Here is a 17,477-nt window from a genome sequence, read left to right as displayed (position 1 = left end):
GAATTTAATAACTATAGGGTTACAGTTAGGGTATCGAGCCCGTTTACTCCAGTAGGTCCGTAGGTCCAGGAAAATGGTCCCAGTTCTGATGGTTACAAAGAAGCTCGGGTTTGATTTTAAAAACCCGAGTTTTTCAAATATCTTACTTAATTTTTTTTGTTATTTATTATTTATAAACCACTGCTAATACAATAATAAATGTAATTAAAACACGCTTAGATAAATAATTACGTGGTAAGAAGTTGCTACGTTTCTTCCCTGTCAAACAACCAAGAAAACAAGCAATGCGTGAAATGGAATGGAAGATTTCTTTAAGAGTTTATTCAATGTCTTGCTATTTGGAAAGTCCTCTTTCATTTACGATATCCTTCCTCTCCTCATACTTTGTTCCATTGTAGAAAATCAGTATAAGAACACAGTTTGGTTTTTTTAATAAAACAAAAAGATCGAAAAACCCAGTCAACCCGGGTTTTGACTGTACTATGACCCGAAAACCCGGGTTTTCAAAATTGGTCCGGGCTTCGATGCCCTAGCTACACTTTAAAACTAAAATGTATCATGTTCTCTGTTATTTCCATATAAAAAGTACGTGCAAATTTAGATATTTTATTCTTAAATAATTAATTTTAGACGGTTTTCGGGATTTAATATAATCGGGTAAAGTACATCCTATGGTATAACAAATTACCACATTATTTGGACAATACCCTAATGTGTATCATACATTTTTTTTAAGTCCATTATTTAATATTAAATACCTTAAACATTTATTTAGCAAAACAGGTTTTTCACCGCTTCCTCCGGTAACTCGCCTTCAGTTTTGAGTCCCGTTGACCAGACTCTATTCTCAAGTCGAGAGGGTTTGTTGCGTAAATGGGTAACGGAAACGGACGTGGTACGTTTCGGAGTGGCGTTCGCTACGCTCCGGCGGTCTCCCGCATAGCGTTCGTTACGATTTACTAACGGGATACTTATTCGGGACCCTTGCATAGCTATTATTATGTTACATTCGGTTGCTGTTGGAGCATGTCATAAAGTATGATGGGAGCGTTCAATATAATTTGATCGAATGAAATGAACACATTTAGTTGTCATGGACACATTTAGAGGTAGGTATCGTCGGGGGACTAGACGTAGGATCCCCATCCTTCCACCCTTATGTTGTGGACATTCCCAGGATTCGCGCGAAGCGATTCGATTTCACTTTTTGAAGTATTGTCGACCTTTTCAAGTCGAGAGTGAATAGGCATTCTCTAAGTGTGCATGCAACATCTTCGACTTCATCGTCACTTTCCATCACGTGCGAAGGGGATCAAATCGCATCTTCAAAAAAAAAAAGGTAAAACTTAGTTAAAAGCCAAATTGACTAAAGTAAAAAAAAACCGAGTTCAAAAGTACGTGGAATTACATCTATTTGCCAAGTTTTATTGCAATATAAACCTAGTTCGCTACTATACAGGACTTGGACAAAGGAGATAATGAAAATTGTTTCTCACTAAAAGTATATTGAGAGAAAAACGCCTTGAATTGGAGAATTGTAAAACCAACCATTAAAATAATTGCTCCTTAAGTAAAATTTAGGCGCTATGTATAAAAATGAATGTTCATATGTGATCAGCCACCCTTAGAGGTGGATGATTTTCTTCAAAATGAAATGGGACCACTATGGAGGTATCCTCTTTCCAACAAAAAAATCATGAAAATCGGTTCACAAATACCGCAGTTATCGCGTAACATACATACAAAAAAAAAACACAGTCGAACTGAGAACATCCTCCTTTTTTTGAAGTCGGTTAATAATGAAAATTTTTATTTATTTATTTTTATGTATTAATTTTTATTTATTATTACTATTATTATTTATGAATTTTGTGTTTTACTGCTATGAAAATCCATTAAAGAGCTCGCGTGTCTTAGTAAAACATTGAATAAACATGTTTTAATTTTTAACCGACTTCAAAAACGGAGGAAGTTCTCAATTCGCCTATGTATTTTTTGTGTATGTCACGCGATTACTCCGGCTTATTTGTGAAGCGAGTTTGCTGTTTTTTTTGTTGTTGGAAAGAGGGTACCTCTTTACTGGTCTCATTTAAATTTAAAGAAAATATTCCACCTCTAGGTAACGGTAGCAAACTTGGGGATTAATAACCGATTTCAATAAAACTTAGCAAATAGATGTAATTCCAATAAGTCGATAAGCATACTTTTGAGGTTGGTTTATTTTTAATAACTATTGGAGTCAGTCTTTTTCAAATTAAACGTCCTTTTAGGTATGTATCGCGGGCAACGCAGCAATGGTTCATAACATGAATGGACATTGTCATCATAATTCAATGTTTTTTAGCTAAATATGTCCGTGTTTAGATTGATTAGATTAGAGTGTTTAGATCCGAATAAAATAGTTATATGTAGCAATCGCAAAAACCTAAGAACTCTATAGGAACATAATTAATTATAGCTTTTTTCTTTAAAAAAAAAAACGACCTCATAACTTTGTTCACCTTTATTTTCTCAAAACATATTAAATTACCCATTATATTTCGATCATTCTCGGACTAGTGTTCACTACCTAATTTCCGTGGCTATTTTTATTATTTACATATTCAAGTATATTATCGTGTAATTATCAAATATTTCAAGGCACAATACTTGAATATTAAATAATATTGCAAGATAAAAAATGGCATACTGCCGTCCGAGAATGACCGGTTTATTGAAAATAAATTCATTTGATAAATTCCTACAAATTATACAGCGTCAACTATCCCAACCATGTAAACGTTCTGTAGATGAGGTTTAGTCACTGTGGGCAGTTTCAGTTTTTTTTATTTTGGTTTCTTTTATGATATCGAGTGACCAAGACGAATAAGTCGTGCGCCTGGTGGTCAGCGAAACACCTGTCCGTAACAGTTGCAGTGCCACTCAGAGCTTTAAATCGCAAAGATCTGAGAGACTCTGTCACTGCACCTGTCACCCTGAAACATTAGCTGACAAGTCCCACGTGTCTGTAATTTCACCAGCACCCTTGCTCTTCAAACTCCAAACACAGTAATGCTTACATTACTGCTTGGCGGCAAAAATAGGAAAGGTGGCAGTACTTCCCTGGACGAACCCTTTCACAAAGAGCTCTACTGCTAACTGCTACTAAATAAGTTAATTGCGATTTGAGTTACTAGTTAACTTTTTAAGCTGATTGCTCTGTATCCAATGCTTAATTAATAAAAATAAATATATAAAAGTCCATTGCACAGCCGTACACTAACTAAAGCGGCTAAGTGACAAATTGTCAAATATCCGTTTTAAATAGAAAAAAAATGGAGCACAAAATTCTCTTTTAAAAACACTTCAAATTAGTTATCGTGTTGGACTTATCGGAATCTACCCTAACGATGCATAGCTGAAATATCACTAAACAATTTCATTATTCTAAAACTGGGTTATCGTATTTTTATGATACTCGTATCTCAAAAAATTTTGAAATTTTGTCACTTACCCGCGTTTTTTCTTAGAAAAATTAAAATTAAATGTGTCGATTTCTAAAACGTCTTTATCGTGGTTTTTCCATTATTTTATGGCCATCCTCAAAGTCTTAGAAGACAGGAATGGACAGGATTCGTAAATGTTATCCAATTTTATATTATTTCATAAGAAGCACTATAGAAGACATTTAATTCTTGTAATGGAAGAAAGAGAATACTCTCAGGGTCGTATTCTAGAACTCTATTCAATGCTCAAGTCAGGATTGTACTGGCAACACAAGCACTGGATATACGACCCTAATAGCAGGGACTTGAGTATGATTTCGAGTGCTTTAAACCATAGTCAAATCCTGACTTGAGCATTGAGTAGAGCTCTAGATTACGACGCTTAGTCTTGGCTATATGGCGCATTAGTGCCTTTGCCTTTTCCAGTGGAAAAGACAGTACAAAAAAAAAATAGATCGTTCTTTTTTTGTGGGCTTTACGTCATTCACTTCTATAAACTTCTATATTATATTATTATTTTTTTCTAAGGAGTAAACTGTTCTCTTTTTGAACATATTTGCCTATGGCGAAATGTTTGGATCCGTTCATTAGTCCATTTGCGTAGTTCTTATAGATTACTGATAGATTTATGTCCACTTGCACTAAACCTAGGTACGTCTTAAACCAATAATTGCAATGCAAAAGACACTCTTAATACATTGTGTTAAGAGTGTCTTATCAATTTAAGCATTGGTTTAAGACATACTTAAATTTAGTGCAAGTGGACATTAGTATTTCTATATTATGTTCTATAGTCAACATCTTATATTTATACAAATCATAATACTTGTATTTGTACAAATCATGCTATTCATTGTTTAGTCTCTAGTATTAGAAATTATGTCTTGTTTCCTGTGTCTAATTGTTTTTGTGGTTTTAGCATATATCGTTTCTGTTTTTGTCTATATTCGCCTTTTGTTTAAAATCACGGAATTTTTTAATTTTTCCTATGTCAAAAATCGTTTTTAAAGTTACAATACCTGGCACACTAACTAAAGTTTTGCATTTACTTTGATTAAAATCCAAACATAATTTTATAAGCTTTCTATTCGATCTCCCCGGCCACTTGCAATAAAACTTTGTATTGAAATACTTGATTTCCAGATTCGTTCCAGAAATAGTATCTAGGCATGGTGCTAGAGCAACCTGCTCGCCAGGTGTACGAGGGGGGTGTTTGCGCCGGGGGAGGGGTGCACGCTGCACCGCGCCAAGGTCAGCCGCTGCACGCATGCGCGCCACCGCGCCGTGCCCGTACCGCACGACCCGCACATCCACGCCGGCCACAAACTTTACTTACCCCCACTTTCATACTTGTACTTACCTTGCCCCTGCTCGGCTCGTATCAATCCTCCCCTCTACACCGCGCACCTTCCCTTCTTTCTTATCGGAACTCGGAACCTGCACGTAGTTATGCGTTCCTGTTAGCTGCACTCCAAATGATGCTCGCTCCCTCGCTTTTCTCACTCGACCGACAATGGGGTTTAAGTGTGGGTATTTTAACGAGTCTTGCGATTGTTTTAGACTTTCTTGGGTGGTTGGTTTCTTTTTATACAGCTGCGTTCTTGATTTTGGTGAGATTTTGTTCAGCTTTGTTGTCAGAACTTATAGTTATAAAGTTTCCTCATTCGCGTCAATTACTTTGGAGTATGAGATTTCGTAAGGTCAAAATTGGTACATTTTATATTTCACACTTTTTTTATTTAAAAGACGGCTACTTCTTTTCAAGACTTAATAAGCCTTGCTATAGGTGTTCGGCTAATAATAGCAGTCTTCAAAAGCATCTGGTGTATGGATGGCGGTAACGTAACAGATAACACGTGGCACGCGTGGCGTACGAGGCCCTCTTATAAACAACTAGATAAATCCTATTAGGATGATTAGTCGCAGAATGACGCAAGGTTTCTCCTATTGGTTATTTGCTTTCGACTGTGTTATTATGATTTCAAGATATCGAATAGGATCGCAAGTTCTATGTTTGCTATTGAAAATAAAAGATGTTGCAGTTTCTTTGTCATTAAAATGGTCCTTCGAGCCGGATCTTAATGGCTTTACTGCAAGTAGTTGCCAGTTAAAGTGTATCAGTAGGAAGAATTCTGCCAGCGCAGCTCAGGGCCACGTCCAATTAGAAAGCTAAACGCCATTGTGCATAAGGAGCGAGGCGGCAGCGACGGCGGCCCGCTACTCGTCGCCTCCTACGCGGCGCGCACCGTTGCGTTCTCGTTTCGGTTGCAATGTTCCATTCACCTTATTTGTCGACGTCGAGGTTCACTGACTCCGCCGCCGACGGATTCCTCGGTACACGTCTGCGTGCTAATGCCGCCGTTTCATCATCTACCGATCGGCGAAGCTCTTTAAATTCTGGAGGTGTTCGCAGCCGTGGATGCGACCCCGTTTCGCGTGTCGGCCCGGTCCGCTCGTGCAGCGTTATGTAAAACGGAGTGCAACGGCGGCGGGCGTCGCGCTCGACCGCGTGCGCGCCCCCCTCCTTCCCTCGCCGTTCGCGATTTCGTCCTCTGTCGGTTTCACTCGCGGGCGGTGAGGTGCGGTGGCCGGCGCGGGGTTCCGGAGGTCGTGCCTCCCTCTCCACCTTCCTCTGAGACGAGTCGGCCCGCGATCCGCGGCGGCGGCCACTCAGTCGTCGAGCGGATCGCATCGGCGCCGGTCGAGTTGCCTTTTGCTCGTCGCCCCTTATCTGCCGGTGCTATCGATACTCAGATACGGCTCGCGTGAATCGTACCGCCCGCGTCGCGGTAACACTCCGAGCGCTTCCGTTTCAGGAGTCGTGGTAAATTTCGCGGCTGCGTTTGCGATCGTCAGCCGGTGACGACGGTCGAAAATAGCGTGCGCTATCACCGCAACCTCGAGGCGAGACGAGATAGCGTGAGGTCGGCGGCACCTGCGCCGCGCTGCGCCCCACGTGCTCGCGCGCCTCGCATTCGCTGCACCACCAATTAGCGGGTGTCCGCGGGCTGTCGGCGCCCGTCTGACCCACCGTCGTAGACTGAGCGCACTGCCTCTGGACACTTGCACTTTGGACCCTTTGCAACTCGCTCAGTTCACGTTCGATGTCGTTCTCGTGTCATCGCAATTCATTGTTGCAATTTCAATTTCTAACTGCGTCTTCCTCTTTAGCAGTCCTGTCTATTAGTTCAACGGTCTTTCCATTTATTTTCGATTAACCCGCGTTATAGTATATAAATCTGGTTAATTTAACCGAAAAACCATTTTTGAAATAGTCTGGCAACTTTTCTTATTACCTTCAGCATAAGTCTGGCGCTCTGGCGTCATGTTTAACCTATTGTCCAATTACGCAATGAAATGCACCTGAGTAACAATGGCGATACAGGTATTGCTCATGTGTTTTATCGCCACAATACACTACTATTGCAGACAACTGCATTAGATTGATATTTGAGATTAGCTTGCCTGGCGACAATAATTTCAAACTTGTAATTGTAAATTAATTATTTTACATAAGTTCGATTTCTTTGGTTCGCAGAATTTTTGTAATGTCGTATGACTAATCCATAGTTACGACTTCTTAGTCTACAGCCGTTGCAAATAGCGCTCGATATTTCAAAACTTTGGTAACTTAGTTAAACGTATATTGACCGATAGGTAAAAGTAGTCGTTTGTTGTTTTTATTTTAAAAATTCTGAATTTTTTTCATTACCTACTAGACAATATGATTCTTGAGTCTTTAACAACATAGAAACTGAAATCCATTATGTATTTCCACGTTGTATTTTAAATGTTTGGTACCTGTTTAATTTTGGAAGAATCGAGTTCATGTATTCTATTATTTAAACATAAATTTCGTTTATGCTCGTTTATTATCGTCTGTTTTTGGATTGATTTATTTGGAGACTTATCGGTCAACTGATGGAGTTTTTTTAATGTTATTAACATTTAAATTTTGGGGGATTTAACAACATACCAATAATTTCTTTTTTTGCTGTTTAGTCATTTTTGCTTAGTCCTAGCTACCTTTTATACTTTCATTTTGGGATACTTTCTGTAAATCCATCTTCGGTCGTCCGCTTTAAGCGAGTGAAAATTTATGATGCTTTTTTCAATCATAATATGACGTGTCATGACCCATATACATATATGTTACCCATTGCACCGATATTAATTATCAACAAATTTACTGTTTGTTAAGATTTAATATCATCTTTCAACACTATGATTATGAAATTGACATGAAGTTTCGGAGAACCGTACAATTTTTCACGTAATAATAGCTAATGATTACGTATAGAAATTCTACTCAATACCAATGTATTTCCTATTGCGCAAAATAAAAACTGCGTGTCTAATATCTGTCCTATATTATGATAAAAATGTAAAATCATTCGTTTAGTTCGTGCTACCAAATTGCTTACTGTACTAATCACTTCAGCACGGTTAATTTCACTTTGCACTTCAGTTCAGTCGGCTTTTGATTCATGATTGAATGCAATTTCTTTGTTTATTCTTAGTTTATGAGACGTCATTAGTTTTCTATTTCTAGATAACTGTCTCGGGCTGCAATGCTATGTATTAATACATTTCAATTTATTATGTTATTACATCATATTCATCACCTCATTATCTAGTACATTGTTACATTGATCTTTTATAGTATTTAAATAAAAAATCTTCAGTATGGAAATTCTAAATGGAAAATCTTTTATTTAGTCATATTTAGGAATTTGATATTCAACTAATGAGGTTCATGGTGACCTTCATATTGGATTAAAATTCCAACGAGGATTTTTAGTGTCAAGTTCACAGTACAAAACCCGCCTGGTTAGGTACTAAGGGTCTCCTTTTCTACCGTAACCATCGTCCTGCGGTCGACAACACATCTGTGAGATAAAATATACTATCTTAGAGTTCCAAATGTCTATAGGCGGGCGGCTACCACGAATCTTTAGGTGAAACGTCTGATTGCCGGTCTTCTTATTTAAGAGCGAAGCTCTTGTCAAGTATAGTAATCTCCGTCGGTGCCTTAACTTTGAGTTTTGTCTCGATACGACATTAACTTTTTCCCACATTTCATTTAACTTCGTCTGGGTGTTCCTTTGCCTTTCTTTTCTTCGATCTTTCGTTCTATAATGCTTTTAACGTAACTGTTGTGTCATATCAGATGCTCAAACATCTCTCCCTTGTCTTTACTAGCTTAGCTTATGTGTCTACTTAGAAAAATGCTATTTCTTTGATATCCAACAATAAGTTGCATTACATCGTTTGCACTATTGTAGTAAGTTGTCGAGTTATTTAACAATGCATTTTGTGTTACATAGTTGCTAATAGCAATTATTATATTAGCCAATAAGTTCCGAACTATGTAAACATAAGTAGGTACCTAATAATGTTCTTAAAGAACAACATTGTTTTTGTTATCGACAATGTTCCCGACTTGTTTTTTACATCAAAATTTCGTAAGCTGCGCTTTCCTTTAAGTTCGCATTTGAAAAATAACCGATATATGTATATAGTAGTACCTTTATTGGCTGATGTCCTAGTTCCGTTCAGTGAATTTTTAAATGGTTTGTTCGTCATTGTTATGTCGTCGTTCTATCACAACGATAACTTTATTTAAGTCACGAGACAAGAGTCTGTTTGACGTGTTTAGGTTTCTCAGTTTGTTTACTTATAATAACACAATGGTGAAATATTGGCTAAGGTCTAATTTAAACTATGATGACCAAGGTAGGCTGTCAGATGAAAAGATAGGTTTACTAAAGAAAAAGTTTTCAATTCATCTTCGAAATCGAAAACCTCTAATCCTTTTCCATTGGATATTATTTACTTTTAAACTAAATCCACTTAATCTTTAGCAAAATTGATTCCTATGTTCTCGATTATTGGAACATATACAATATCTTTCTATGATTTTGTTCTCTCTTACATGGAATGTGTTTTGTTTTCAAACCGATTATAAACGGTGTATTAGAATTGGATTTTTGTCATAAATTAACAGTTTTATCTTGAAGTGTTTTTTCTAATTTTCTGCTTAATATTGTGAGACCATAATTATCGTAAGGACGGCCCAAAATATCTAAACCTAATACAAGCATCTTCATTAAGAAAAATGATCAGAACGCGGACGTAACAGCAACGATGATTCTATGAAATCACACCGTATTACTCAGTTAATAGAAATACCAACATAAATTTGTAATATCTAAGTTCACATCGTTGAGCTGTATGTGATGTGCTGAGTTGTAGGCTAGGTAACTAGACAGTTACATAATATAAACACTGACACGTGTCCTAAGGCTTATATAACTGCGCGTGTGTATACGGTCGCTTACGTCGATACGTTTTGCTGTTCACCTCTAGTACCGAGTACTAGGATAACCTCCTGTCGGTTCATGTCGCCTTGCTGCGCAATCTACTGTGCAGCATTAGAAAGTGGTTAGAAAAAAATCTTCTAAGACTGAATTTTCTCGCATATACATAAATATCGTCTAAATTATGCAATTTCGTTATCATTAGAATGTGTGTCTCTTTATCATCTTTTGTTACATATTTTTTTATATTAGATATTTACTCGAAATACTTGTAGTTATTTTATGTCGAAATTGATTTTCTTTCTTGTTAAATGTCACTAGGTAGTACACTGTCCAGGTGGCTAAATTTGTTTCGCAGAACTGTCTATTTCAACTTTGAACAGTTTCTGTCGATATTTTAGTAAGTATCAAAAAGTAATTGTGTCCGTCGTTTGGTCTAGAACATTTTAGAGCGGTGTTGTAGCATTCGTTTGTTATTGAGCTATAATGTCAACGTTGGAGCCACACGTGTACTATCGCTCTCTGACTAAACTGATAACGACTACTACGTTACTAACTCACATTTCGATGTATCGCTACTGCCACAGCCATCTGGTGCAGTCACGCTGTTCGACAATTTTGGCTACCATTCTGTTACAGCGCGTCACATAGTACAAATTGTTTGTCACAAGAGGTTGTTTGGGTTTATCTGAAGGCTGTTTATTATATTTCACATTCTTATTAAAGTTATTAGTTATTTAATAATTTATTAGCATTATTTGGTAATGATCTCCAAATGCTGTGTAATTTTGCTGCGTTATTATGATATATTCATAAACAAGTAGGTAACGAACGCAGTGGATGGCTACAATACAGTTTCGTTCGTCTCTTTGTTGTTAGAAATCCACAATGTCTGCCAATTCGGTCGAGCGCGGTACCAGGGCCGCATGATGTAGCAGGAGATGTATTTAACTGTCAGTGTCTGCTAAAGGGGCGACGCGGGGCGGGGCGGGAGTGCACGTGCCGGCGGGGCGCGCCATGCGTTCGACGCCCTTCTCTCACTTGTTGAGCGCCGCGCGTTGCGCCGCCAGCGGTGCTTCTAGGTCGCCTCTTCCATTCTAACAATCAACTAGCTTACCTTCCTCACGTCCTACATGCTCTCTCTCACTCTAAGAGCTGTTAAAACCTACGTAGACATTATAGTATTGATTACATTTCGTATTAGTAACATGTGTTGAAATCATCATGTTCCGGCCTACCGTTTGCAATTGAATTGTCAATATTATTGTTTCAATTGTTTGCATGTGGTCGATTGGGATCCGTATTTTTCAATGCTTTTGTTTTGTATTCTTATTTTGCAACAATCTTATAAGTGACTCTTTTAAAATTTTCACGTGTACGATTCTCTTATACGTTGATTTCCTTTGTGTCGGGTATAGTGTACTTCTGTAAACGTGTTTCTCGAACAATAGGGTTCTTTCGAACTTTTGAACAATTTCATTACCACAGTGCGAGGTTTTCTTGCAAAATTGTATTGCGCAAAATTGTATCCAATTCTTCATTGCAGAAGCCTTACATATTGCCTGTACAAAACTTTGTATAACGCAATTGATTTTGTACAGTTACTAAGTTTTTCTAAAGGCACACGTTTAATTAATTAAAGTCTTTTTAATTGAGTATTTACTGATTTGTTGTGTAGGCGCAGCCGTTAAGTTTATCGTCCTTTGACAGATCATCGGCCAAGTTATTGTGAAAATGAGTAAACAGTGTTAAAATAAAAGTCGGACAACTTACGCGACTTAAACTGACTTATAGAAATATATTCAAAATGGTATGTAGGACGCAAGTGAGTGAAATGGGAACTTATAAAGTGATTAGTTAGTTTTGTGCCCTATTATAGAATGGGTATACTTATGGAAACCACCGAAGTAAATCTGGGCACTTCCAGCTACCGGGGCCGCCGAGCCCAGCCGGAGCTCTTTGGCGCAATGGGAACTCCCAGTGATCTCTTCGCGGAGACTGTTCACACCATCGCCATAAATACCATGGAGACAGAATTTGGCAGTATCGTGGAGCCGATCCCTATAACGCTCAAGACGTACAAACAATTGCAAGCTCATGGCCACCCGTCTATGGGGATCAATGGTTACAGCTATCCGCAACAAATGGTGACGGCGCTTGCACCAATGCCTCATTATGCTACTTACGTCCAAGAAGTCCAGCGACCCTCCACGTCAAGTCATACTCCCAGTCCGGTTAAGGAGGAAACGAAAGATGATCAAAAGATCACAAGGCCACCCAAAAAGAAATGGATTAAGGAGTACCTAGGTGAGTTCTTTTGTCCTTAATATAGTCGTCCGTTATATGGTGTATAAAATATTTCTCGACATATTCGTTTTGTCGGTTTTTTATGGCAAACCACGGAAATATTTGTTGCCTGATTCAACACGTCGCGTACAGAATCTTATAAGTGCAGTATTGTAGGACCTTGCGTCTGACCTCGGCGTGTTTTTGCACAACAACATACAAGTACACGCTCTACAGTAACAATTTTGAGCGATGCTGTACACTCTAACTACTGCACAAATATCATCTAGCAATGGCTGTAAAAATTCATAAACTTTTTTAAACAAAATGATTATCACTAATATCATATTATCACTAATATCATATTTTTAAACAGTTCGTCAGCTACGTCAATGACAAATGCGCGTTGTTTATATGCTTATGATTATTATCGTAACATTTAAAACTCGTTATATTAGTACTATTGATTGGTGGCTCGTGTAACGTGTTTATTTAAATTATTCAACAATAACATTGCTTTATATCTACAAATTTTTGAGCCCAAAGATCCTTTGTGTTGGTATAATAAACGGAGACGGTTACACTCTCGCGTAACAATTATTTCCGAGTCAAGTTTTGAATTTTAATTAAAATACTCAATTAGGATGACTACACGTATCCCTTGGGGATTGTACGAGTATCAGGGCATCAGAAGTGGCGTGGAGCCAAACAAGAACGGGTGGCACGTTGTGCCGGTCCCGTCAAGGCGTTCGCGTTCACCAACAAGGTCGTCATGTGCACGCTTGCGAGCACGTATACCACAGCGATAGCGTAAGGTGTTCCGTAAGGTCCGGATTCAGTCCCATTTTTGTTAGCTTTTTAGATTATCTGCTTTCTTTTACTTGCCATTTTCTATATAGAAATAAAGCACGATTTGTATATCTCTATACTTATTGTATCTTAGATGAGCAGGTTCTTTAAAATGACCGTAACTAATTTTGACTACATGTGAAGCTTTAAATACATTGCCCTTAATTTGATGTCAGGAGCCATTTACAACGCCTAGCTGTACAGTAATTGCCTTTGAAAAGTTTCCAGTTCAATTACAATCAACCCGGTCGTCTATAATTAGAATATCATCAATACACGTACTCATTTGTTACACTTATGTGATTTTGCAATGCTATTTGTCAATATTTGGCTTGTGATGATATACTTTGAAGGAATTGTGCTCGTTAGGTTATTATTTGCCAAATCGGTACTTGTGAAAATTATAGAAAATTTGTAATGCTTTGAGGATTACAGCTGTTGATATTGAAAAACAAAACTGTCCCAATCATAACATTGGTTTTGATTTACAAGCATTTATAACACGCATTTTTTTTTAAATACTTTAAAAAAGGCCCAAAAAGAGACGTGATGAGCTAGATGAATGGAAGAAGGGAAAGGGATTCATTTGCCCTACACTGGACTAGTAACGGCTGAAAAAAAGTTATTTGTATCTTATCGAGTCTAGGTTTTCGCGATTGTTACACATAGGAAATGAAACTATTTTTCCGGATTTAAATCGCGTATATTTGTTTTTTCAAACAAACCAACGTTTCGGGCCCTATACAGGTCCCATGGTCACGGTTGACTGAGATGGTACAGTCATCAACCAGTTATATCTAATATTAATGCAAACCACCCTATTTTTTAATATTATATATTTATTTAATATTAATATTATATGTATATATTTATTTCACTGTATTTACAAAAGTTATTGATTAAATACCTTATTTTTAATTTTACAAAGAAAACATTCCAATTTACGCTACATTACGTTTTACAAATTATTTTATTGAATGAATTTTTATTAAGTCTAATTTATTATTAATTAGTAATAGAAATTAGAATAAATTAAAACATATTAATTAGTCTGTTTGGGATTTTTCATCCGAGGAAATACTGGATACCAAACGGAGAAACCATTTTCCCTGTTTTATTTGTATCATTATTTCATTTTTATCAACATACACTTTAGACAACTTGGAAGCTGTAGACGTTAATATAGTATTTTTTAGGATACTGAAAATTTTTTTCAAATTAAAAACCTACTTGCGTGACATCAACCATTTACGTGCTATGAAGGTGCGAGTTATAATAGTAAAGTTGGTTCATTAATAATAAGTAATGCGCAAAAACTAGTTTGGGTCTCAGTTTAGTTTCTATATTTAGTTAAATTTCGTACAATGATTTCGGGCGCAATAATTCAGATGTTTTATTTTAGTTATGTCTATGGTATACACGTGTATCGGTCGTTGTAGTCATTGGTGTGGCATTTTTGACTTGTAATGATGATATAAGTTGAAATTTCAATCCCTCCAAGAAAATGCAAAAGGCAATTATGGCAAATCCAAAATGTTTATCTTTTGAATGCCTAAGCTTGTTTTAAGTACCTATACAGAAGTAAAGCTGAAATGTAATGCAGAAGATGTTGTTATTCTGGATAAATTTCTGACGCATTTGTTTATTAATCATAGAAATAGGATCTGATTACGTAATAATGCCGACTTGTAATTAAATAACGCCACGCGCGACGCGTTGCGTAATATTATGGCGATTGTTTAGTTTACTTTATAATACAATTATGAAGGCAACTATTCTTTGGCTCTGGATCCCTAATTGAAAATGTTCTGGAAGGTTCGAGATTATGACGTCATAAGTTCGATTGAAATTAGCAATATGGCCGTCCATTATGTCGTTTTCCTGTTAGATCTGGATAATATTGATTTCTATTCCTTATTACCTTTCATACTTTGCACCGTATGAATAAAATTTCAATAAAAATAATGTTCTAAACATTACTTACATAAAAATATTTTAATTAAGTTGTGAGAGTTTATCTGTTTTGAACAATTTTCGGGTAACTTAAAATTACAAATAAAGCATTACGTTCTCTCCTCTCGTAAATATATGAATACAACAATTTTACAGCGTTTGTTTTCATTGGTGATAACTTATCTAATGGTCGGTTTTTTTATAGTACTGGTTGAACTCCTACTGCGCATGTGCCTATAGCTGCAATTAGTGCTCTGCGTGGCTATCGTGTTCTAGAACTTCATCACAGAACCGCAAATTGCTAAGCCATAACGATCAAACTCCTAACATTTTATGACTCCCTGGTATCTATTATGTAACTACGACTCGTCCCTAAGAAATATTTGTCGTAAATCGTATTTACTTTCTATAATAATTAAGTAACAGCATTCCGTGCTTGAGTATTGTTATAATAAAATAATTATTTTATTATCACGCGTGTGTGTGCATTGAAGCGTTGCGTTGTGAAAAATGTGGAGCGGCATTCGTCGCGGCTGGGTTATTGACACTACGATAAAAATATTCCAACGCAATTTGATTCAAATAATCCGACGCGTGTAATCTCACCATTTCTCTAGCCGGTCGCCACCTCGACGGTAAAGCTGACCTACATCAATAACCCTACTATGTCCAGTCACTACAAGGACCCTTTGTTCTGTGTGTATGTATCAAAATGTTTGATCTTGCATGAAATTTTATTTCGACGCTTTGTCTTTTAAACCGTGCATGTGTGAGTAGTTATATAGTGTATGTATTCTCCCTTCGATGTTGTATCGGATGCGGTCGGGAGAGTTCGCGCCGCGTGACGGCTTGTCACGTGCCAGTGCCGAGCACTTCCCCCTCCACCCCATCATATTACCCGCTTATCACTTCCAGACCAGAAACCCCCCTCGCTTCCCTCCACCGAGGTACACTGGCCGTCTCATTTGCCACATTCTTTGCAATATTCAATTTCTACACGCACCTTCCGATACGTTGAATAGAAAATACTATAATGTCTCATCGTCTACCGATTTCAAATCGCGTATTGGAATGTTATTAATGTTATTATATGTATATAACGTTTGTGACACTGAACTTTCTACACATCTAAATATAATCCAACTATTATTGGATTGAATTCGTCTGCGCTCTAGAAATTGTAAGGTCAATATAACTATTCAGCTACTGCAATGTTGCAATTTGGTCGCGCGACACTCGCTTTGCTTTGGCATTGGTATTTTAGATACCGGTTTCGCATCGGTGTACCAGATGCCGCCACGCCATTGCTGCCGCGCCGCCATCCACCGCCCGCCACTCGGGACCATTGCATTGATACCGGTTTCCTTGGTGTCTGAACGAACACACGATTTCACACATCTTTGTGTGTACGTAGTGTACTATGTAGCTTATGGTTGTCTATATAGATGTTTTCTTCGCAGAGATGTGCTTTGTTGGTTGTACGCGCGCGCAACCATGCGCAAGTATACCAGGCGACCATCACGTAACAAGAGAACTTTTTGTTTCTTTTGTGTTGGGCAAGAGCCTTAAAACCTTGCTCAAGCTTACTTCCTTTAAAATGGTTGACGATTCATAATTTCCTTGTTCCTATGTCACGTGAAGTGAGGAAATTTTCCCCTTTACCACGAATGTACGTCGTAATCAGTTCAGTAATGGACGGCAAAAAGTTATTTATAATTTTTGTTTCATAATTTCATGTTCTTTGTTGTTCATTTTTGTAAAATGCGATTTCATGTCCAATAGCGTGATAAGGGATGATATGAGCTATTATGATGTATCAGTGGTGAATTATGATTATATACCATTGTGCATGTGAAATTTATGGGTTTACGCATTGACGCTTTTCAAACTTCGCTATAGCAGCACGCGAACTACGAAATTTATGCCATTACTGAGGTTTGTATGCTAATGTTCTGTTATTAATTTATTTAATGGATGCTATACACTATCTTGACAATATTATTGATAATACAATAAAGAAGCTATTGTTTTGACATTTCTTATCTACTCAAAAACTTGTGATGACAACAATATTGAGAATAAATTTGCTAACGATAACATTATCTAATACCCACCAATCGTGCGCGTGTAGTTATTTGGATATGCTTATATTAAAGAAACAAAATACATGAGACAGATAAGGAATAAAATAAGGAATTAAAAAAATTTACCTAGCGGCTGTTCAGTTTTGTGATGCAAGTGCGGTTTTTATGGAAAACCTGTAAAATTTAATTATTAATTTTAATGAAATATCGCAAATGCGCATATTAAGTTGCGGAATTCGGAGAACAAAAACATGTGTAACGTAATTCCACAATATATTCATATGAAGATTCGTATACCTGTAGAATTTCCTTATAGTTGGAGACATTACTCCGTTGGAGAGTTAGATCAATTTGATTAGAGTCCTCACCCACATTATGGAGGTAAGCAGTAGGACGATAAATGACGCACAACTCCACCCTGTTGCATAATCGCCCCCAGTACTCTGTATTTCTGGTGCTTTCTGTGTTTGACAACCAATAAGTCTTACATAGTATTCAAG

The 17,477-nt window shown here is 37.3% G+C and overlaps 1 protein-coding gene across 3 annotated transcripts in view; it reads left to right on the top strand.

Moving 5' to 3' along the window:
- The window catches only part of LOC113240161 (max-binding protein MNT-like), a 57,275-nt gene that overhangs the window by 18,141 nt on the left and 21,657 nt on the right, over positions 1 to 17,477 (top strand). Inside the window, exons 1-2 of one of the 3 annotated variants that reach the window (XM_026477395.1) lie at positions 6,175 to 6,309; positions 11,516 to 12,112. The exons of 1 other annotated variant lie outside the window; for it this stretch is intronic. In XM_026477395.1, the coding sequence (XP_026333180.1) occupies positions 11,686 to 12,112 (427 nt within the window). In that variant the 5' untranslated portion in view covers positions 6,175 to 6,309; positions 11,516 to 11,685. Of the gene's footprint in view, positions 1 to 6,174; positions 6,310 to 11,483; positions 12,113 to 17,477 lie in introns of those variants that run through there. One more of the 3 variants, XM_026477394.1, reaches the window with a different exon arrangement.

Source organism: Hyposmocoma kahamanoa, unplaced genomic scaffold (genome assembly GCF_003589595.1).
Source record: "Hyposmocoma kahamanoa isolate Upper Pololo Valley unplaced genomic scaffold, ASM358959v1 120, whole genome shotgun sequence".
Lineage (NCBI taxonomy): Eukaryota > Metazoa > Arthropoda > Insecta > Lepidoptera > Cosmopterigidae > Hyposmocoma > Hyposmocoma kahamanoa.
The sequence above is the reverse complement of the archived record's forward strand: the minus strand, read 5'-3'. Positions and strand labels throughout refer to the sequence as shown.